The sequence below is a fragment of the Macaca mulatta genome, chromosome 17, assembly GCF_049350105.2.
Source record: "Macaca mulatta isolate MMU2019108-1 chromosome 17, T2T-MMU8v2.0, whole genome shotgun sequence".
NCBI classification, from domain to species: Eukaryota; Metazoa; Chordata; class Mammalia; order Primates; family Cercopithecidae; genus Macaca; species Macaca mulatta.
The window spans coordinates 23727764-23750342 of NC_133422.1; the positions used below are offsets into that span (position 1 = coordinate 23727764).

Below are 22579 nucleotides of genomic sequence, written 5' to 3' on the forward strand. Positions count from 1 at the left end.
AGCAGAATGAAATAGAAAAGATCACAGAGCATTGCACATACAAAGGTAAGCATTGCTTCATGAAATTTCTTGTTCAGTTATATATAATTGTGATGTGTTTACTGCGTTGCATTATGAAATGTTTCTTACTATAAGACCTGGTCAAAAAAATGTTGAAGGCTACTCCTCTGATCCATTTTCTATAGAGGTCTCAATACTCTCCTATGTTTAATCATTCCATAATCCATGAGCTTATTCAGTGCCTGTGGTGTGGAAGGCACAGAGCTGGATCCTGGGGCAATGAAGATGAACAGGACACTGTGTGTCATAGTCCAGGCAGGACCCAGGGCGGTGGAGGGCACACCCCGATTGGGTCGTCGGAGGAGAGTTTAATAAAGGAGCTATTTATTCAGTGTGGGCAGAGTATAGGGAACCCTAAAGAGATAGTGCAGACTTTCAGAGCCATGAACAGCAGAACAAGGCGGGCAGGGCTGAGGGAAGGGAGCTGCTTCCAGAACCTGAAGCTACGTCGGGGGGACTTCCTGAGAGAGAGGCTGTCGCCTTTAGTCAGGAGGCCACCAGCTCACAGGAACCCTGTAGGGAAGCTGCCAGAGAGACGGAGAGCAGCTCTCATCTCCCACTGATGATGAGCTGCATTGGCCAAATGCCCCCAGAAGCCAGAGGGCACAGGACCCCAGGCTGCCATCCACATGGGAGAGCAGCGGGTAGAGGGTAGAGGGTGGATATGGAGGGCAGACAGACAAAATCGCTGCCTACTGAGAACTTGTATTGGATGGATGAGAAGGCACATCATCAGAAAAACCACAGTGGTGCCGTAACTCATCCTGGAAGAGAGGTATTAATGAGAACTTCCAGAAGCACCCAGGAGGAAGCGCTTGACTTCTGGGGAAGGCCAGGGGAGGTTAGGGAAGGCTTGCAAGAAAGAAGTCCAGTGTTCTGTCTCCAAGCATCCTTTCATTTGAAGAGCCGCCTTCCCTGCTTCCCTCCCTCCACGTGGTCCTAGTAGGATCTCAGAACAGTGCGGACCATCTCTGGTACAGGGTAGCAAATCAGAGTATGCGCCTATTCCCTGGCCACAGGTTCTCAGAGTCTTCCCTGGGGATCTTCCACTAGTGACAAAAACTGTCTCTTGCCTCTGAATTCAGGAGACTGAGGGGCTGTACAGTTAGAACTGTTCTGCCGTCTCCTCCCTATCCCAGTAAGCATACATATTCAACTTAGGAAAAATTGCGTTGGGACAGAAATTTTACTGGGCCACGTTTTTCACTGAGGGTTACCTTCTATTGGGCGTATACTACTGTATGCTTGTTGATCGTTTCTCTTTTTGAATGTGAGTTTCTCTCCTTGCAGTCTTGAAGCTGAATTTCTGTCCTAGCACGCCCTGCAGGTGCAGAAGCATGGAAAGGAGAAGGCACTTAGCCTGGTGAGGAACCTGCTGGGCATATGACCTGACCAGAACCCAAGGTGCCTGTGACTGGGGACCTAGGAGGAGGTTGTCACAGTAAGTGTGGGTCAGATCATGAAAGGCTTGGATCAGATGGGGAATGCATGAGTATTTATTAAGGATTTTAACAGAGGGGACACACACAGAGGTGCATCTTAGAAAGCTCCCTCTGAGAGCTGTATGGAAGATGGGTGGAGGTGAGCCAGCCCAGAGGAAGCTGCGGGAGACACAGCAGGCACCAGAACTCAGCTGAGAACACTGGGGAATGGAGAGTGGTGCCTGGATCCCGGAGGAACTGAGTAAAGTACAAGAGTCTACAATTAGTAGCAAGGTTCTGGTTTGGGTGGGAAGGTGGATGGTGGCATGAATGGAATCTTGCTTCCGTTTTTTCCCACATCTCATAACTTTGAGGGTCTTCTCCTTCCTGATCGCCTTCCCTGAAAGCATTCTGAGTTTATCCATGTCCTATAGAAGACACGGCCCACAACAGAACAATACTCCAATGGAGGAAGTCACCATCATACACTTTTATGAACGCAGTCCCTGGGGCCTGAGGATCTTCCTCGAAGTCATCTCACTGTGATGGCTCACATGGAAAACAGTATTGTCTTGAAGTCCTAAGGTTTTTTTTTTTTTTCACGTAGGCTCTGGATCATTTTTTAATTGGCAAAAAAACATTTTTACAAGTGGTAATTTTTGTGTGAGTGGGTAATTTTTTGTTTTGTTTGTTTGTTTGTTTGTTTGGAGACGGAGTCTCACTCTGTTGCCCAGGCTGGAGTGTAGTGGCATGATCACGGATCACTGCAACCTCTGCCTCCAGGGTTCAAGCAATTCTCCTGCCTCCACCTTCAGAGTAGCTGGGATTACAGGCAAGCACCACCACGCCCAGCTAATTTTTGTATTTTTAGTAGAGACAGGGCTTCACCATGTTGGCCAGGCTGGTCTCAAACTCCTGGCCTCAAGTGACCCACCCTCCTCAGCCTCCCAAAGTGCTGGGATTACAGGTGTGAGCCACTACGCCTGGCCAATAATTCTTTTTAAACTACCTGAAATCATGACCTGTATCATTAAATAGCATGTCTTCCCTACATGTGAAAACTACACATCTCCAATCCTTTGAATCCAATTTAATTCAGCAAGTGAGTATGGTGTGAAAATTCTGGAATCATTACTATAGAAGATGCCTGAAAAGGACATGCTCTACTGTCTTGAAGCAGCTCTCTCCAATGTGGCAGAGTAACAGTGAGAGAGAGAGACAGAGACAGAGAGAGAGAGAGAGAGAGAGAGAGAGAGAGAGAGAGAGAGAGAGAGAGAGAGAGAGGAGACGAAGATCTTTGGAGCACTGTCTAGTTGTGAAATGCTGTGTGGAGTGGTTGCTATGACTTTTCAAGGCTCTGGCGATATTTTACCTTGAGGTTTACCATATATACCATTTTCCCAGCTCAACATGTCTGAAAAGTTTTTACCATGTGAACTTCTGATTTCCTGTTATCTGTCTACACTGTGGATAATTCATGACTAGTCACTGGCCCTTCACCTTTGTGATCTTTGTCTTAAAATGTGTCCCCTCACTCTACGGGTTTGTACTGTCCTCAGCTTTCTCTTTGCTTGGGCTGACCTTTTGTTTACTTCCAAAAACCTCATTAACTTTTACAGATGTACCTTACAGGCAGTGGTCATAGACAGCAGGCTTCCTAATACGCCCTTTGCACGTTTTGTGTAAACTACCTTAAAACTCACTGTTTCCCCCTTCTCCTTTCCCTCCCTGCTTTCAGTAAACTTCCACTTCAGGGCTCATCATCTCAAATTGTTTCTCCACCAGCCTCCTTCGTTCCTCTTAGATCACCATTTTTGCAATCCGAGCAGACAGGCCCTGCGCCAGGCGGTGTGTCCACCACGTCACGTGGCTCCGTCTTTCTGAAGATCCGGGGGGATCCTGACATGCAGATCTCAGGATGGGGAAAACTGTGTACTTTCAGCAGATCCACTCATTCTACCGACATTTCCCAAACGCCTACTCTGTGTCAAGCACCCTGAGAGGGACAGAGTGGTGACTATAGAGAAGACAGGCCCACATTTACAGGCAGGCAAGGGGAGCACACGAGGAAGCCTCCGGAGTGGAGCCGGCGACTGACCCAGGGCGGAGAAGAGTCACAGAGGAAAGGGTTGGTGAGCAGAGCTGGGAATGAAGAATGAGACAGCACGCACACAGCTGGCCCCAGAAATGGAGAAATTTGGTTTCTCCATGCTGTGGAACCGAAGAACTGGCAACAGGAGAGGAGTGTGTGAGACAGAATAAGGGGCTGGGATTTTATCTAAGAGCCACAGGAAGCCGTTGAAACACTCTAAGCCAGAAGCGATAGCATCAGCCTGATCATCTTTCCTTCTTTCTTTCATAGCTTGGAAACAGGAGCTGAATTTGCAGCCCACTGCTGCAACTCTTGGGGGCCATCATTGTGCAGTTTGAAGATGCATTCACCCTGCCTTCATCTTCTGATAACTGACCACTCTGTCCTCATTTATTAACTCTCCTGGTACTGAATGTATCTCCACAAGTCCCGTCAAATACTAATAAATAAACTATATTAGCACATTTACTCTCATAATAGCCCTTGAATTAAACATTTATATCCCATCTTACACGGAAGGAAACTGAGGCCCAGAGAAATTCAGTGACTCGCCTATGGCCTTAGAATTTTTTCATTCATTTCTGGGACTTGTTCACTATCTCGCTTCCTCAACTGACTGGAAACACAAGGGTAGCGACTGTGTTTGCAGTGGTCATGGGAGTGTGCGTGCCTCCAGCACAGGGGCCCTCACGCCGGGTCCCAGGTTGGGCTGCCGACCGAGCGACCCACCGACCCTCCCTTCTGGTAACACTGGGAACCAGCCAGGGTCAGAGTCAGTGTTGCCCTAGACTCCTAGACTTGAGCGCCGCCCACTCCACTGTCCCCTCCCGCCTGCCCTCTATATCCATGCTTTTAAAGAAGACCTGGCATTTAACTTCCAAGTATATCGGGTAACTAAAACCAGGTTCACATTTGGTTGCCCTTAAAGCTAGATCCTGCCAGGAGCGGTGGCTCACGCCTGTAATCCCAGCACTTTGGGAAGCCGAGGCAGGCTGATCGCCTAAGGTCAGGAGTTCGAGACCAGCCTGGCCAACATAGTGATACCCTGTCTCTACTAAAAAATACAAAAATTAGGCCGGCATGGTGGCAGGCATCTGTAATCCCAGCTACTCTGGAGGCTGAGACAAGAGAATCGCTTGAGTCTGGTAGGTGGAGGTTGCAGTGAGCCGAGACCGTGCCATTGCATTCCAGCCTGGGCAACAGAGCAGGACTCCATCTCGAAGAAGAAGAAAAAAAAAGCTAGACCCAGAGCTGAAAGGAACCCAAGCAATGATTCTAATCCAACCGACTCATTTTACAGTGAATATACTCAGGCTCAGAGCGCACAGTGACTCCCCAATGTCACGCAGCTCCTTACCAGCGAGGCGTGGTCTCAGCAGGGTCCCCAGGTGCTTCCAAGTGTCCTGAACAGTGTTTACTGTATCGCTTTATTCATTCAGAAACATCATGAGTAAATGTTTAATTCAGATTGCTTGTAAAACTCAGTTTTTTATATGCTTAGCTATAGGTCTGGTGAGAATTTATTTTAAAGAGATTTTAAACCACAGCCCCTCTGCATCACACTCAAAATCAGAGTGAGAAAACTTTCTTCCCCGCCGAGGCTCATCGCTGTCCCGGGGCCTCTCCCCGCTCGCTCACAATTCTCTTCCTGGGCTGTCGCATCCACCTAAGGTTTCAGCCACCACTTACGACCTGTAGAGTCCCAAACGGTCATAACAATAGCTAACACGCACTGAGCGTGGCTCATTCAATCCTCACCAACCTAATGCATTCCACACTACAGAGGAGGAAGCCAGGGCACAGAGAGAGGAAAAGAACTGCCCACAGTTATAGGCAGTGCACTGGGATGCGGCAGGACCCCTTCCCCAGGACAGTGTTATCCGTGAAGCTCAGCAGCAGCCCAGGCTCCTCCCTATCTCCAGCTCTAAATCCCAACGACCAACTGCTGGTTTCCCCGCAGGGCTGTCCCATAACCACCTCAAAACTGAACTCAGCTTCGTGACCCGGAGCACGCAGGTTGCCCGCACAGTACCAGTCGTTTTTGGCTCTCCCTTCCTTTCCCAACCCATCATATTCCATCCACCCTTTCATTCCTAAATATTTCTCAGACCCGCTCCCTCCTGCCAGTGCACATGGCTACAGCTGTCCAAGTGGCCTCTGTGCTGCAGTATCAGCTGTGGCCCCTGCCCAGGCTCTGGCCTCTAACCCACACTGCCTCACGAACATCAACATGGGATTCCTAAAGGGGAGTCTGGGCGCAGGCTCGCCTGCCTGCCTCAGTTCTCTTGGTGGCCCCGGAGCCTGCCGCCTGCCATGTTGCCAGCCTCTTCTATGGTGAGCAGCCTCGGCTTTGGCTGCAAGACCCAGTTCCCTGACAGGCTGTCCCGATTCACGTGGCTCTGCTTTTACACCTCTCTTCCTTCCTTCCCCTTGGTATTCCCTCCCTCCCCTCATCTCCAGCAGAGCTAGTCACTTCCTCTTTAGCTCCAGCGGGCTGCCCCTTAAACTCACACTCACCCAGGACTTTCTCTAGATGATCATTGTTTACTTGCCTTTCTCTGCTCCCAGGCAGTGGGAACTATGTTATGGTATCTAGAGCTATACAGTATACAGAGTAGTTTCACAGAGATCTCATCACATACAGATGCATGGGTGGAGTGAAGGAAAGAATGAGAGGTGTTGTGATCCTTAATTTGACGGGTCAACTTGACTGGGCTAAGGGATGTCCAGATGGATGGTAAAGCATGATTTCCGGGAGTGTCTGTGAGGGTTTCTGGAAATGATCAGCATTTGAATTGGTGAGCTGAGTAAAGTAGGTGGCCCTCCCCAGTGTCAGTGGGCCTCACCCAGTCCACTGAGGGCCGGAGTAGAACCAAGACAGAGGAAGGAAGAGTTCGCTCTCTCTGCTTGAGCTGATGTATCCATCTTCTCCTGACTTTGGATGTCGGAGCGCCGGGTTTTCAAGCCTTCAGACTCGTGCTGAATTACACCACCAGCTTCTGGGGTCCTCCAGCTTGCAGACAGCAGATCGTGGGATTTCTCAGCCTCTATAATCACATAAGCCACACTCCTGTAATATATCCCCTCTTATTTTCCCCTCTTATGTATGTGTATGTGTATGTGTATGTGTATGTGTATGTGTATGTGTATGTGTATGTGTATGTATATGTATCCCATTGGTTCTGTTTCTCTGGAGAACCCTGACTAGCACAGGCGTAAAACCCTACCGATCAGCGCCGCACACAATCGGGCCAGCTCATTTCTGCAGGGCTCTCCGCCTGCCCTGCATGGGCTACTCGTTGCTGCGCCTGTGACAACCACTCCTGACCAACTCCTCCCTCATCAAAACCCAGCTCCCTTCTGCCTCCAGCATCACCCGAGCGGGGCCTCCGCGGAACCCAGGATCAGTCCCTCCTTCATCCTCACCTGAAGGGCCTCCCTCGGCCACACTGGGAAGAATGGTTGGAATCTGCCTGTTGATGGTGGAGCAGAGAGGGGCCCAGTGGTCCTGGAGGGAGCCACAAATGATTTGCTCTGTCTGATGAAAACGACAGCTGGAGATTTGTATAGTGAAGGCACAAAGGTACCCTAAATATTATTTACAACTGAGATGTGATCAGCCTCTGAAAGGAAAGGTTTGTAAGGCCGAAGCAGAGCATCAGGAATTTCAAACATGTAAAGTTAGCGAATTCCAGAAGGCTACAGTTTTAGCGAGATGAGCCTATATTCCCTGCCGGAGTCACCTGGGTCCTCCTGCTGCCATGCCTGCCTCCTCCAGGTGAGAAGGAGGAAGTGAGAGCTCTGGAGTGTGGAGGGGTCCAATGAGCCCAGTAGTCCTTAAGCCCCAGGAGACACTCACCACTCTCATGTCCACGTCACAGTGCAGATGGCAGCCCAGAAGCCTTGCTTGCTTATAACAACAGTAAATGGGAGAGCTGGGCAGGACCTGCTTCACATCTTGCTGCCCTTATTTAGTGGCAGGAGGAGCCTCAAGACGGGAGCCACCAGGTCAACTCCCATCCAGACCTTTCCAAGTTATCTCATTGAGGATCAAGGATCCTGCCACTGCACTCCAGCCCGGGTGACAGAGGGAGAGTCTGTCTCAGAAACAAACAACCCCACCACCCCCCGCCAAAACCAGGTTGTCTTATTGAATTCACACTGTTAGGAGACAGATGATAGATTTGAATTGAGCTCTAATTTTGTGAAGAAATGATTTTTTGGAGCAAATGCACTGGTCCTTCTTTCAGACACGAACTTAGCATTCATATTCTCAAAAATAAACACATTTAGCTGAGCTACATAATACATGCGCACTGCAAGAACTTTAGAAAACCTAGAAGAGCACATGGAGGAAATAATACTCATCAGGAGTCCCACCAGGCAAAGATGACCACTGTTAACATTTCGTGTAAGTGCTTCTAGCATTTTTGATGTATATTTGTTTTAGCTTTCCAAATTGCTGTTGTACTGTAATACTCTTTTGAATCTTGGCAGCATTTGGTTTTGCACTTTTTGTAATATGTTGCAAATGGTTTCTTCTTTTTTTCTTCTTTTGCTTGGATTGTTTGTGTTTTAATATTCTATTTTTTTATTATTGTTTAAAATACCAATAAAAATTTTGTAGACATATCTTTATGAAAAATAATTATTTTCTTAAGAAAACATTGTAGCAGCCGGATTACTAGACCGAAGTGTATGCACAGATTTAAGGTTTGGGGTATACGTTGCCAAACCGCCGTGAAGAAATGTGAAGCCAAATGCGGAAGTCCTGTGTGTTTCCACACACTCTCAATCAACTCGAGGTTTTATTGGTCTTTCCTCCTCATCTCTAATTTGATACACAGCCCAGAAGACAAATAGGCAAACAAACAAAATGCTTCAACTGACTGCTAAGGTGTTTATCCCAGGGTTTCACTGAGCTCTTGTCTGCCGAGGAGAAAGGAGAAAATCCAGAGTTGAGGCCTGATAAAAGCCACCAAGCCAGGAGCCTATTCAACCCATTAGAGCTTCTGAGCCCAGTCATTTTTTTCTGGAGACAAATCCTGCACGGTCTTAGGCAAAGCAAATGACTTGTCTCTACCATTTCCTTCTGCAACCAAAGAACCAAAATTATTCTCAACTCCAGTAACTGGGTTTCCCCACCTGACCTTCCCACAGTGGTTTCACTCACAGGCTCAGGAGGACCTGGTCTCAGGTACGCCTCTTCCTCAGCGACCACGGCCTTTGCAAGAATAGCAGGTAAGGGTGCTGAGGAAGTTCATAACCAGGGATGGAATTCAGCGGCTTCATAAATTTGGATGGGGAAAAAAAAAGGCATCTTTGTTGCACTAATCTTTAGTTGTCACTTAGATGATAAATGGAGCAGGCAACAGGCCATACTAGTGTTAGCAGTTTTGTGACTTTGTCAACAGAAGAAAATCATAGATATTTTTAGATCTATTACAGTTGTTGCAGAGATTTTTAAATGTCATTAAGCTCATCATGGCTTTGAAATTACAGTAATTAATGAGACCTGACAGATCTTGTTATTTAATGTGTTAATGAACAAGTATATCTATGCATTTCTTAAAATATTCAGATAACTGTATTTCAATAGAAATGTTTTCTTTGTGATCCCATACATTCATCTTTTAACATTTAAAACTTCATTCTAAGGGGTTCTATAGGTTTTACCAGACACCAAAGGGGTTTGTGACACACAAAAAAATTAAGAACCTCAGAGAAAGAAGCTAAATGTTGGGCCCTGTAGGTAAACCAAATCTTCTGTTTTATAATCTCAAAGTTACAAAAGATTTCCCTAATAGTGGAAGGATAGAGATATTTTTGCATATCCCTTTTCCATTCATTCATTCATTCATTCATTCAACAGATACTTATTTAGCGTCAACAAAGTGCTAGGGCTGGGCAAAGTGGCTCATGTCTATAATTTCAACACTTAAGCAGGAGTATCGCTTGAGCTCAGGAGTTCGGGACCAGCCTGGGCAACATGGAGAGATCCCTGTCTCTACAAAAATAAAAAATAAAAAATAAATCAAAAAATTAGCCAGACTTGGTGGTGCATGCCTGTATGCCCAGCTACTCAGCACTGATTGAGCCCAGAAGGTCAAGGTTGCAGTGAGCCAAGATCGCACCACTGCACTCCAGCCTGGGCGACTGGGTGAGACTCTGCCTCGGAAAAAAAAAATGTTAAGTGCCAAACAAAGAGGAAAAACAATACCCACATGCCCTTCTGAATCACTGACTCTGGCAGGTTAGAGAATGAGGGCTGGGCCCACCAGCGGAGCCACAGCTCAAGGAAATGTAGATTTCGGCTGCTCATTGCTTTGAAACCCATGGACGCTCCCTCCCTAAGGAAGAAATTCCATCAGAATAATTAATAGTGTCCCCAGTAGAGAGCTCTTGCCACTCTGTGACTCCCAATCCTCTCTGTCTGTCAAAGGCCCCCGCGGCCCTCAAGACCCCACCTAGGATGCCCCTTCCCAGCTGGAGTGAATCATTCCTCCCTCAGCACGCTCCCTCCTAGATGTTAGCGCTGTCGCTTCTCATTTGCGTTATTTATGAGCCTGACTTGTCTCGGATCCAGAGCCCTCAGTGCTGTTGTGTGGTAGCGTGGGCCGCCCTAGTCCTGAAGCCCAGTAGGTCTGTTCCAAGCTCTGCCTCCCCCACTTCTAGGCTGAGTGACTTGGGTAGCTCACTCCCCTCTCCACTGGCCGATGGGCATCTGCCAGGTCCACCAGGGACAAAACCATGCCACCTGCTACACCCGGAGCTCTCTGAGAGTTGTCTCCTACATTCCCCACCCAACCCAAACATGGCGTCCAAGAAGCATTCATCTGCTCACCTGCTTAATGGAGGGCCACTTTCCTTCTCAAACTGCTCAGACACAATCCCCCTCGCCCACCCGCCAGGCCCGGCATCCCCACTCTCTCTGCTGAGATGGCCTCTTCCACTGAGTCCCCTGCATCTTTCCACACTCAGTTCAGGTGGCTTGTTTTTGTTTTTGAGACAGGGTCTCACTTTGTCGCCCAGGCTGGAGTGCAGTGGCACCATCTCGGCTCACAGCAACCTCCGTCTCCCAGGTTCAAGCGATCCTCCCACCTCAGCCTCCCTAGTGGCTGGGACTGTAGGCATGCACCACCACACTCGGTTAATTTTTATAGTTTTAGTAGAGACGGGGTTTCACCATGTTTGCCAGGCTTGTCTCAAACTGCTGACCTCAAGTGATCCACCCACCTCGGCCTCCCAAAGTGCTGGGATTACAGGCGTGAGCCGTGGCGCCTGGCCCAAGTGGCTTCTTTTTGGAAGCTTTTCCTGGTACTCATCTTCCAGCAGCTCAGGCAGAAGTGACCATTTCCTCCTCCACATCCCACCCTGTGTGCTGCACACGTGACGTCCCCTCCCTGGCTAGAAGTTCCTTCAAGGCAGATGCCAGGTCATATTTATATTCACGTTTGGGGCCCCAGTGGCTAAAAGGCTGTCCTTACTTGCTGAATGAAGAAGTGGAGGAACGAATGGATGAATGCCCCTCCTCTCTTCTTCCCCCTCTCATGGACTCTTTTCTCTTTCTCCTACAATCACTTGTGGTTCCAATGCTGGCTTGGTCATTAACTCTGTGCTATGGATAAGTGACTTTATGTCCCTGGGGTTCAGTGTCCCTGTAACAGAAGAGAGTGGGTAGAACTAGAGGCGGTTTAGAGACTGCTCTTTTGCTCCTATGTAATGTGATTTTGTTGTGTAATGGTGTGGGTGTCAGCATCTGCTGGGATGGAAGAGTCTCCCAAGGCCACACTTTCTGTCGCAGGTACCCACCCAAGACCAAGGTCCTAACCCTCACATCTAGCTGGCCACTTAGTCTTACTAACAGCTTTCATGTTTTTAAGTTCCACCCCTGCCTGCCCTTAGACCATGGCTGGAGTTCAGGCCCCCATTCTCTCTCTGCAAACTACCTCGATCAGCAACTCCGTGATCTCTCATCTCATCCAGGTCCATCCTGCCTTCCGCACAGCCTGGACTGCCAGCCCTAGACCCTGGTCTCCAGGTTACCTTATCTGGGGGCAAAGGCTGCTGTAGAGACTGCGAGGATTCTTCAAGGTCTGAATTTCCTGTTGGAATGAAGATTCTTTGACTTCAACACTGCTTTCCTCAAATCTTGGGTGTGATTCTAGCTTGATTGCTTTTCTCAAACTCCCTTGCAGTCCTTGCCATCTGAACTTTCTGGGCAGATCCCCACTTCCCTGTTCACAGAGGACAAATTTGGTTGGGAGGAGGGATGTTAAGTTTCCCAACACCTGCAGACTGACTTATCTTTTCACCGACCTTCGTTCTCTTGCCCTTTCTCTGAGAAGACCGTGATTCTCCTCCTGTGTGTGACTCCAATTTCCTCTTGCCTCCTCGGGGACGGTCAGCCTTTAGCTCTGTGATTGATAGGCTTGTGTCAATGTCTCCTATCTTCCTATGTTTCTCCTTGATCCTCCATCTAGTTGTTTCTCGATGTCTTTGTCTCGTAGCTGAGTTCCTTCAAATGCCGATTTCCACTGACTCCCCCTCACCTCCTACCCATTGCTCAGGCCTCTAAAACTAGGTTCTGCTCCAGCCCATGGAAGCTCCTCACAACCTGCGACTCACTGACCTGCACGGACACTTTCCTGTTTCGAGTCTGCCTGGCATCTCTCCAGCACGTGATGGCGTGCACCTCCTCTTCCTCCTGGACCTCCCAGGCTTTCAGGGCCCTCCTCCCTCGCCTCTGGCTGGTCTTCCCAGTCTCTTCTGTTGGCTCAGCCTTCAGCGAGCCCTGCCTGGGCTTCCATCCTGGGCCCTCTGCTCCTGGGCTACACTTGTCCTGAGCAGCTCCACCACCCCTTGTGTGGAAACCGCTCTCCGTCACCCCCTGCAGCTGGGTCAGTCCAGGCCGGTGGACCGCGGTCACCAGCCCTGAGTTTCTGTGGCTCAGCACATTTCAACTTTGTTTTTCACTCACTTCGGTGTTCATTATGAGTTGGAGGGAGTAAGGGGAGGAGGTGGCCCCCTCCAGAGTCACTAAGAGAGCCGGCTCCTTCAGTCCTGTGGCACTGTCCTCCCCCACATCCTCCAAGTGCTCCCAGGCAGCTGGTGGATGCAGAGAGTATGTGGGAAGTTTCCCCAGGGCCACGCCTGCAAGCAGCGCAGATCTGTTCTGCTCACATCCCGTGGGCAGACGTGGCTGTGCAGAGCTGCCAGGGAGGCTGGAGACTGTAGTGTAACTGTGCTCTGGACGAAGAGAAAGACACAGAAGGGATGTTGGTCAGTGTCAGAGCCTCTGCCGACCTAACCCAGATCTCTCCCCCAGCCCAGGAGCCTTAGGAGACGTCTCCACTTACGTATCTTACAGGCGCCTCACTCTACATAAGTCAGACTTATTGCTCCTTTATCTTCCTGTCCTGGCAGTGGTACTATCACCCACCCAATTACCTGAGCCAGAAGCCAGAGAAGGGCCCCACGCTCCTCCCCGGCCCCACCCTGACAAGCCTCTCTGTCCTAGTGAGTCTCTGGTTCACCCCTTCCTTGCCCTCGCCCTTACCCCACCGCTGGATTCAAGCCCTCGGTTAGCTGGCCTCTGTTCTATTTCAATAGCTCAACGGCAGATTGCTCTGCAGACCGTCTCATCCTCTTCATCCTTCCTGAAACAGAGTCTGCTGTGGTCCCCCTACAACCTGGTAGCATGGTTGCAGGGCCGGCCAGCCCTGAGCCCTCCCTCTCCCCGCTCCTACCTCGCTGGCCCTCTCTTTCCAGCCTATGGGCCCCAACCACAGGAAACCAGCTGCATTTTCTACTCCTTTCTGCATGTTCACAAGTAGATAGATGTCTCCGACACTCCTCTCCTCTTCCTGTTGGCGGTCTGCATTTTATCGTAGAAGGAGCCGCTTAATTATCACTTGCTCAGGGATCCTTCTAGATTTCCCCTGATAGAGCTGACCACTACCTCCATGTAGATTCCTGTCAGTCATTCACAGAATGGTCTCAACCATGAGGACCAGGTAAACATGTCAGAGAACGCGTCCCTCATCTGTGGTATCAGAGGAATGATAATGAATTCAACCGGACACTCTGGAGGGCAGTTCTAGCTCTTTCTCCATCTCATAACTGGATAATTATACGTATGATTTCTGTAAAACTATGGGAATTCAAAGTAGTATGCAACAGTAATTATTCCTTCTAAAATCCAAAGCATGCAACCATAATTATTTCTGTGTAAAAAATAAACGGAATCCCAATTTGTTGACAAGTAAACAGAGAAAGGACCTGTATTCATTAGGGATCCTCTAGTTTGCAAGCCACAATAAACCTAACTTAAACCAGTTCAGAGAAAATAGCAGTGTGCCTGTAGACCCACAGCTCAGCCTAGCTTTCCTTCAGCTGCCTCTGTCTTCTGGATCATATAATGGCTCCTGCAGGGTCCTCAAGCTTTCTGCTCACAATTGCATCTGTTCCTTCCTTCCTTCTCCCTCCCTCCCTCCCTTCTTTCTTTCCTTCTCCCTCCCTCCCTCCCTTCCTTCTCCCCCCCTCCCTTCCTTCCTTCTCCCTCCCTCCCTCCCTTCTTTCCTTCCTTCTCCCTCCCTCCCTCCCTTCCTTCCTCCTTCCCTCCCTTCCTTCCTTCTCCCTCCCTCCCTTCCTTCCTCTTTCCCTCCCTTCCTTCCTTCGTTCTCCCTCCCTCCCTCCCTTTCTTCCTTCTCCCTCCCTCCTTCCCTCCCTTCCTTCCTTCCTTCTCCCTCCCTCCCTTCCTTCCTCCCCTCTCTTCCTTCCTTCCTTCTCCCTCCCTTCCTCCCTTCCTTCCTCCTTCCCTCCCTCCCTTTCTTCCTTCCTTCCTTTTTCTTTCTGATGGGGTCTCACTCTGTCACCCAGGCTGGAGTGTAGTGGCATGATGACAGCTCACTGCAGCCTCAACCTCTTGGGCTCGTGATTCTCCTGCCTCAGCCTCCCAAGTAGCTGGACTACAGGCATGTGCCAACACACTCAGCTCGTTTTTGTATTTTTTTGTAGAGATGGTGTTTCATCATGTTGCCCAGGCTGGTCTCTATCTCCTGGGCTCAAATTGTCTGCTGCCTCAGCCTCCCAAAGTACTGCAATTACAGGCATGAGACACCATGCTTGACACTTTCAAGTGTTTGATTTTCAAATTGTCGATCCCGAGAAACAGAGAGAGACAGAGAGAGAAACTGGGACAAGAGCCTGGGACAAGATTCGGAATAACACACGTAAAGTTCACTCTGACCGGACCGGTTCACTCTGACAGGGCTGTGACCAGGTGAGTGACACATGCCAGTCAGGGCCATTTCTGTAGCCACAAGGGGTTTCCCAAAGGAAGGAAGGAGAATTCACGCTGGGCAGCCAACAGCAGATGGTATTATAATACTCTTCCCAAAACAAGTTAGTAATGAGACCAAAACTTCCTCTCTGAAGCTGTGTCTTTTCTTCTCTCAGTTACCCACTTCCCAGACAATTAAATCTTCCCGCTCTTTGTTCCCAGGACGCTTCAATGTATAATGATATTGAGGGAGTGTCATGTGGTCTTATAATAATTCTTAATATATCTTTCTTGGCCTCTAGACTGAGGTATCTCAAAAGCAGAAGAAAAGTGTTTTCATTTTGTACCCACAGCACCTAGGGGACTCCCTAAGCTTGGCACATTGTGGGTGCTTCATAACTATGGAGGGTTTTATGGATGAATAAATAGTAGCATTGTCTATAGAAACATTTAGTCCTCCAGCACTGGTTTTTCTGGGTCAAGTGGCCGTGATATCAGCGTGGGAAACGTAGTTGTCTTATCTATGCTGTGGATCTGTCTGCAGCTGTGCTGGGCAGGGCGAGTGTTGTCAGCACGATTTGCCTTTGTGTGTGTATTCCCCTGGAGACTTCTGACTCCATCTGTACCTACTCTGCCCTTTGTAGTCTCTGGAAAGACACAGAATTCCATCGGATCCCACTGGCCAAGCAACTTGATAGACTGGAAGGATTTGGCAGGATCCAGTCTGTTGCTGTTTTCTGAGGGAGATGGGATTCACATCCCTCTTTGGGGCACACACTAAGGGGATGGGCTGAATGCTAGCTCTGGGGAAGCCACAGATGCCAGACAGGCTCCACATGTCAGAAAGGAGCTGCCTGTCTTTGGGAAGCAGCTAAAACAGTGCTAAGAGCATGGACCTTGATGTTGGGCAAACCTGGTTTGCATCATACTTATCAGCTCTTTCAACTTGACTTGGCAAGTTACTTATTCTCTTTTCTGTAGTATGGGTTAATAATATCTTCTTCACAGGGCTGGTGTGAAGAATAAATGAGACACTGTCTTCAAAGTTCATAACACATAGTAAATCCTCGATAACATGTGATGGTAGCAAATGGATTCCATTTTCCTTTCTCCAGAAGGGGATCACAGGTCTTCATGCATCTAGGAAGGATAATGCAGAACTGCTCATTTCCAACTGCTTGCGTCTATGAAGCAAAATAAAATCCAACAGATACTAGAACAAGATCTAGTTGTCTTCTTTAAGAAATCATTTGAATTTTAAGAGTGGGATTAAAACGAATTAAGCTACAACATTTTTAAAACCAGATATTGTAGTCTGGCTTTGAAACACAACCTCAAATGCCTACCTGAGCCAGGTATGTAGCCAGATGAGTGGGGCATGTCAGCCACTGACAGCATGGGGCCACCATAGGTGTGGTGGGGCCACGGCAGCCAGAAGACCAAGCCGATTCTAAAGTGAGCAGCTTCTGTGACTCAGCACAGCTGATGACTCTCACACAGGAATATAGACTCAAAGCTGCTAGAACTGGGAACAATATCCCAGTTTCAGAAGAGGTATCACTAACTCACATTGTTTTTTAAAACACTGCATTAAAATCATGTCTGAGCAGCAGCTCTGGTTAGTGGGCCTTATGTGGTCTGAGACCCCAGATTGTGACCTCCAATCTCAGCTGACTCCTTGCCAGTGGTGTTTCTCAAAGTGAGTTACAAATTACAGGTTCAGCAGGCCAATGCTCACTGCATTGAAGAATGTTTCTAAACTCTTATATTCCTACCACATGGGAAGGTAATTGCTTTTTATAATTATGCCAAAAATTATTCTTCCCATGTGTTATTTTACAGCGCCTTCAAAGTCAGCCTCAACACTTACCTTTTTGACATATATTCTACTCATCTATTTACTGCCCCTTGGCTCTGACATGCTCAACTTGCATTACGTTAATCGGCAGTTGTATTTCTTTGTAATATTGTTTCAGGTTTTATGCACGTATGTATACCAATGAAGGTAGTAAACTCAAAAATTATGTCTAAAACACAATAGGAATTTGTTCCTTTCTTTCTTATAACAGTCTTGAGCAGTTCCAGGTTGAGGGCATGGCCAAAAACTCTGGTCCACTCAGTCACTCAGGGGCCCAGGCTGATGAGGCTCTGCCATCTGCCAACACGTGGTTTTCAAAGTGGTTGTAGTTGTCTCCAATCAGTTGGCTGAAGGGGAAAGAGCATGGAGGATTGCCCATGGGAAGTTTTTATGAATCAGGCCTGGAAATGATAAAATGACATTTATGCCCACATTTATTTTACTAGAACTTAATCACATGGGTTCACCTAGCTGCAAGAGAACCTGGGAAATGTGGTCTGTGTAACCAGGAAGACAGGAGGCTTTTTGGAAAACACCTACCAGTCTTTGCCAATAGATTCTAATGTATGTTTCATCTTCCTGCCCTCACAGAACACACTCACCCTCTCCAGGGGCAATAACCCAAAGTCCCATTGAGCTACTATATCCAGCTCAAAACTCCAAGATCTCTAGATGAGGCACAGGTCTGAATGTGGCTCCTTAAGGTCTGGTGATATGTAACCTAAGACAAATTGTCTTCCCCTCCACTGACAATGCACAATGGTGGAGTGCAGCATAATAATTGCAATAAACCTCCCATTGGAAGCATAGGAAACACACAGTAGGCTCCAGTCCTCAGCTATTAGGAAATCCTGCTGGGCGGGCATTGAGAGGATGCCTTTGCTCTGGCAATTCGGGAAGCTCTCCGATTAGACCCTGATTCTACTCTCTGGGAAGAAACCCTTGGTCCATTGTTCTCTAAAACTGTAGGCCTCTTACCTCTGGGAGGCTTTTCCTGTCCAGTATCCCCCAGGGCCATGTATGAAATGGACATTGGACAGAATGCTCTTCCTGGGAGCTAGACAGCCAGTGTGGGGGAGGCCTGAGGGTTGTTTGAAAGTTTCAACAAAGTTTTCTTGCTGTTATTAAGTCTGGGTTGGCTTGTGTTTCACTTGGTAGCAAATGTTCCTCAAAAACTTAGTAGGCTTCTCCCTTCTCTGTTTCCAGTCATTTTAATGTATCAGTAGCAAGACCTAAAATATTTTTCTGCACCTCCCTGTACTTCTGCTCCCCTACCTCTATCCACTGGACAGTGACCATGCAGAAGTCATCTGAAACAAAAGGCATATGTGGGGAATTAATACTCTTTGTCTAACCTTTGCTGAAGGGATAAAGCACCTTAAATGAAAAGGCTTAATGGGCCCTACTGATTTGCAGCTCCTTGGGGTGTAGAAACAATAGGCTTTTCCAGTATCGAATAGCCCCAAATTTCTGCATTTCTTTTTCCCCTTCCTTTGCACTTACAAACTATTTTGTGAGCTCACCTTTTCCTTGAAAAGCATACGAGGGTTAACAACGTGAAGAGTGACAGGTCCTAACATTCTAGTACCAGCTACATGCTCACCAGGCACATGGCCAGCCTCCCAAGTTATTGCCGGCCACAGTTAGAAAACATTTTGTCACTTCACAATACGGGTCTTGATCTCTCTATCCTCCAGTAGTTTCATTGCCATCCACCAGCCAACCATAGTCAATGCCCCATATTTAATGTTTTTTGACAACATCACTCCACTTCAGGTACTGATAACCATATTAGCAAAGGTTAGCCACTGAAGCAAATTTTAAAATGCCTAACGGCGGCAACACACTTGCTCATCCAACTATGCTGCCTAGTTCCTGGGGCAGGGCACTATACTTCGGTCATTCAGGGATCCATCTGACAAGGGCTCTGTCACTCCCAAGGTTGCTGGGTCTTCTCCATCCCATCAGTGGAAGGGGTAAGAGCCTGGCAGATCACTCAGAACGGTTTTCTCATGGGCCAAGTCTGGGAGGCTTCAGTCACCTCATCGTCACTCATCCATTGACTAAACCCGAATCCCATGGTCACTCCAAACTCCAAGGGGGTGGGGATGTAATTCAGGCATGTGCCCAGGTGGAAGAGAAAATGGAATCTCAGGCAACCAGTTTGTTTGTTGTTGTTTGCCTGGGACTTTCATAGACTTGGCACTGAAAGTCCCACTAACCAGAACACGCTCAGTCCTGGGTAAATCAGTACGGTTCGTCAGCCTACAAGTCTCCATTGCATCCTCATTCTTTAAGTAGAGACGCTAAGTCTTCTGTTTTCTTGGTCTCTGAGTCTACAGTGACGACAAAGCACTTATCATGGCATGAATTGGATGTACTTATGAGACAATAGGGCAGATTATTTTAACTGAAATATATGTTGTCCCTGGAAATTTGGGTCATGTGTTATATAACCTTGGTGATACACATCACCAAGTGATATGCACCAACCTTGGTGATAAACATGGTCTTTGTTCCTAAGTGAATCAGCTATAAAATGTAGTGGTAGGGGATATACCACATTGAAAAAACACTTCATTTAACAAGAGTTCCTAGAAGAATTCCCAGAAATATTTCTGCCAAAGGGTTCATCGGAGAAGGAACAACAAATGAATAATTTAGATTTTATATTGCATAAGGCAAATTTTGCCAGAAAACAAACTACCTCATTTATCTTAAAGGCAGCTTCTGTGAGCTGTCCTTGGGGACAGGGACTGTGGCTCGTTCACTGTACTATCTCTGGCTTGAGGCAGGTACTCAGTGCGTGTTCTCTGAGTAAGTTAACACATGGTTTTCAACACAAAGTACCAGTTTACTGTGCACCATAGTCGCACAAATAGCCTGTGCCCCCTTTCTCTCATCAAAAAGAAGACATGTTCCTGATTTATTGAGCTGAAGGGTGAGCTGCCATTTAGGGCAGATTCTAGTTCTTGAGATGGTCAGAAGACAGAAGGCAGGGGGGGACACATGCGGCCTGTGGGCCACACCAGCTTAATAGGTGTGCTCTCTTATTTGGTCTGTGCAGTGTCCAAAAGTCAGGCATTTCCAGACAGAACCCTGGATTTACGGAACTTGGAAGAAATTGGAAGATCGAGCAACACAGTGCTTGAATTTCCATATGGCAACTGGATGGAGCTACATAGCACTGTCCCTGTTAGCTGAGCACACTCCCCAAATGCCACAGTCACTACCACGTCCTACTGCTTACCTCACTCACTCAAGAAGCTTCTCCACCATATCCCACAGACACTGGGGTCCTGAACACCTGGTCTAAAGCACAGACCTCTCTTGTAATACTGCACATTTTTAAACGGCTACTGAACCTTCCAAGTAGCTGTTGCCAGAACCTGATCCCCAAGCCTAGCGACTTCAGGCCTGTCTGGTATTCCATAGCACTGGTTTACATAGAACCTTTTTCTGTAATGAAATTAATAATTTAAGATCTATCTACTCCACCTGTAATCATTTACTTCCACCAATATTATTTTTGTAATATTGAAAATATTGGACACTGAAACGTGGACAATTCCCAACGAATCCCTTCTCTGATTCACAGAAATGAAATGGCAGCCTTTTGCTATTATTTCTTTGATACAGAAAAAAATGGTGTGTTTCTATCTGTATTCTAAAGGATATTATTCCCATGTGTTTTCACAGTAAAGTTTAAACAGTCACTACTATTACCAAATACTAAATCAAAAGCTATTAGAAAATAAAGCTGCCACACCTTTATCCCTATGAAAAATACAAAATTAAATACATAAACAAACATAAACAAGCAGATGAATGACTCAGAAATAATAGTAATGGTTAACATTCCTTGAACCCACCTCACTCTGAACCCGTCTCTGTGCTGACAGCTTCCCAGCATGAGCCTCACAAACCCCTATGGAGACAGCATGTCCCCACCGTAAGCATGAGGAAACAGAGAACGAGGAACTTGCCTGAGGTCACTTAGCTAGTAACCAGCAGAGGAGCTAGGAAGAAAACCAAATTAATTTTAGTCATTAAGTTAAATGAACAAACAAAAACAGTGTGCACGCGCGCGCGCGCGCACACACACACACACACACACACACACCCTCCCACCAAAAGTTAGAATAATAAAATAAAGTCATTATCAAATGCAGAGACTGCAGCATCTGTGGCTAGACATGATCTTGGTGACCTGATCCAATCCTTATTTCACAGACGAGAACTCAGGTCTGAAGGATTCCGTTCCTGGTCCAAAGGTCAAATAGCTGATGACTGCAGGGCCAGGCCTGGCAGCCAGAAGCCTGCCTCTCAGCTCAGGGTCCTCCCACACACCAGTGCAGGGACCTATTGCACTGTCTGCTTCCAAGTTCTATCGGTGGGCACAGATCTCCACTTTCAGGCAATTTTAACTAAGAGGGAGAGGAAACTTGATTTTCTCTGCCTCCGTTTCTAATCGTAATGCCACAATTGCTGCCTGAATGGATTTGAGGTTGACATCCAAAAGCAGTCGTCAGGCCCTGGTAGTTTCAACTACTTATTTCACACAAAGCAAGAGCAGAGTAGTGTCTATATAGATTAATTTTCATTCCTAATTTTAGTTATAATTAACTTTTATAGATTTCTTGCATAAATTTAAAGCTGTTCTGGCATTGCATATTTATCCCATGATGAAAAATAAATTTTCTCTTTTAAAGTATGCAAAAAATGCACACAATTACTGAAATATGAACACTGTTCATTTGAAACAGAAAGTAGACGTTCATTAAAATCCATGTAAAATTCCTTCGATTTCTCCTTCACTGAACGGGGGTTTCTCCTGCTGCAACTGATGTCATGAACACTCAGTGCTGCTACAGCACGCCATTCCCCTTAAAAATCTTTCCTTCTCCACAGAACATAAGTGCAACATAATCAGTTCTATAATAACCCACAGGCCAGTAAGACCCATACTCAGGTCTACAAGCAAGTAGCAAAATGCCTTTTTAAATTACCTTAAATACCTTAAATACATAAATAAGTCAATAACTTCAAGTACGTTTAGTAATTACTAAAATGAGGAACATGTATGGAAAGACATCTTTTAATAATTCATATTTCACAAACAACATTCAGCTACCAAAATTTCATGAGTCTCACATTCTTAATAAAAAGACCCAAAGTTCCATTAAATAATGGAGGAAAAAGTTCTCCACCATCTTAATAATACACTGACATGAGATTTTGCAAATTTGCCACGATTACCACCTATGGTATTTTAAGGATCTTCATTAAAAACATAAAAAATGAAATGGCTAGGGATTTCTATTCACTATGGTTTTCTTTTTCAAGGAAATGTAATTACTACATAAGTATTCCTTTATTAAAGTTGAAGTTATATAACCAACAAGCCAATACGACAAAGATTTTTTTTCAAGTCCTCTTCAAATTCCCCCAAAATATCTTTATGACAACTGCTATCAGCCTATGGCAGTGAGCCATCCATCATTTCAATAGGAGGCCCGTGTCACCACTTTATAATGCATGCACATTATCGAACAATTCTTTTCAGGGAGCTTGGATGTCCTATTCACTTCTCAATCTCCCACCAGCTCTAGATTAGAGAAATGAAGGATTCAGAAAGTTGTCCTTGTCCTGCAAGGACTTAGACAAGCCTTAGAGCTTGGGATTGGCACACTTCCCACTGGGCAGGGGCCACTGCAGAGGTCCCAGGTTGATAGATTGCAGAGCTGGTAAACCCACCCATTCACTTGCTCGCTCACATTACTCCTACTGCAGAGGAGGATCCCTCAAGCTCACTCCTCAGGTGCCAATCTGCTTCAGGATTCCTTTGTGGTTTTAATTGTGGT

The 22579-nt window shown here is 47.0% G+C and overlaps 1 protein-coding gene across 1 annotated transcript; it reads right to left on the reverse strand.

The window, feature by feature from the left end:
• Positions 1-4996: 4996 nt before the first annotated feature.
• Positions 4997-15116, reverse strand: LOC114673475 (uncharacterized). Its single transcript, XM_077973976.1, has 6 exons — positions 15038-15116; positions 13323-13450; positions 12659-12822; positions 12206-12521; positions 7000-7111; positions 4997-6620 (listed from the first exon to the last, which is right to left on the reverse strand). Exons 1-6 carry the CDS (start codon positions 15114-15116, stop codon positions 6406-6408), a joined length of 1014 nt encoding a protein of 337 aa, XP_077830102.1. The 3' UTR covers positions 4997-6405.
• Positions 15117-22579: the final 7463 nt, after the last annotated feature.

Excerpts from the sequence above, each read along its gene's own strand:
- LOC114673475 (XM_077973976.1), bottom strand. The coding sequence starts at position 15,116 with ATGACACTCCCTCAATATCATTATACATTGAAGCGTCCTGGGAACAAA. Across the intron at positions 12,522-12,658 it reads CCTGGGAGCACTTGGAGGAT|CCACAGAAACTCAGGGCTGG; the intron begins GTGGGGGAGGAC and ends AAATGTGCTGAG. Across the intron at positions 7,112-12,205 it reads ACAGGAAAGTGTCCGTGCAG|ACAGAGCAAATCATTTGTGG; the intron begins GTCAGTGAGTCG and ends CGTTTTCATCAG.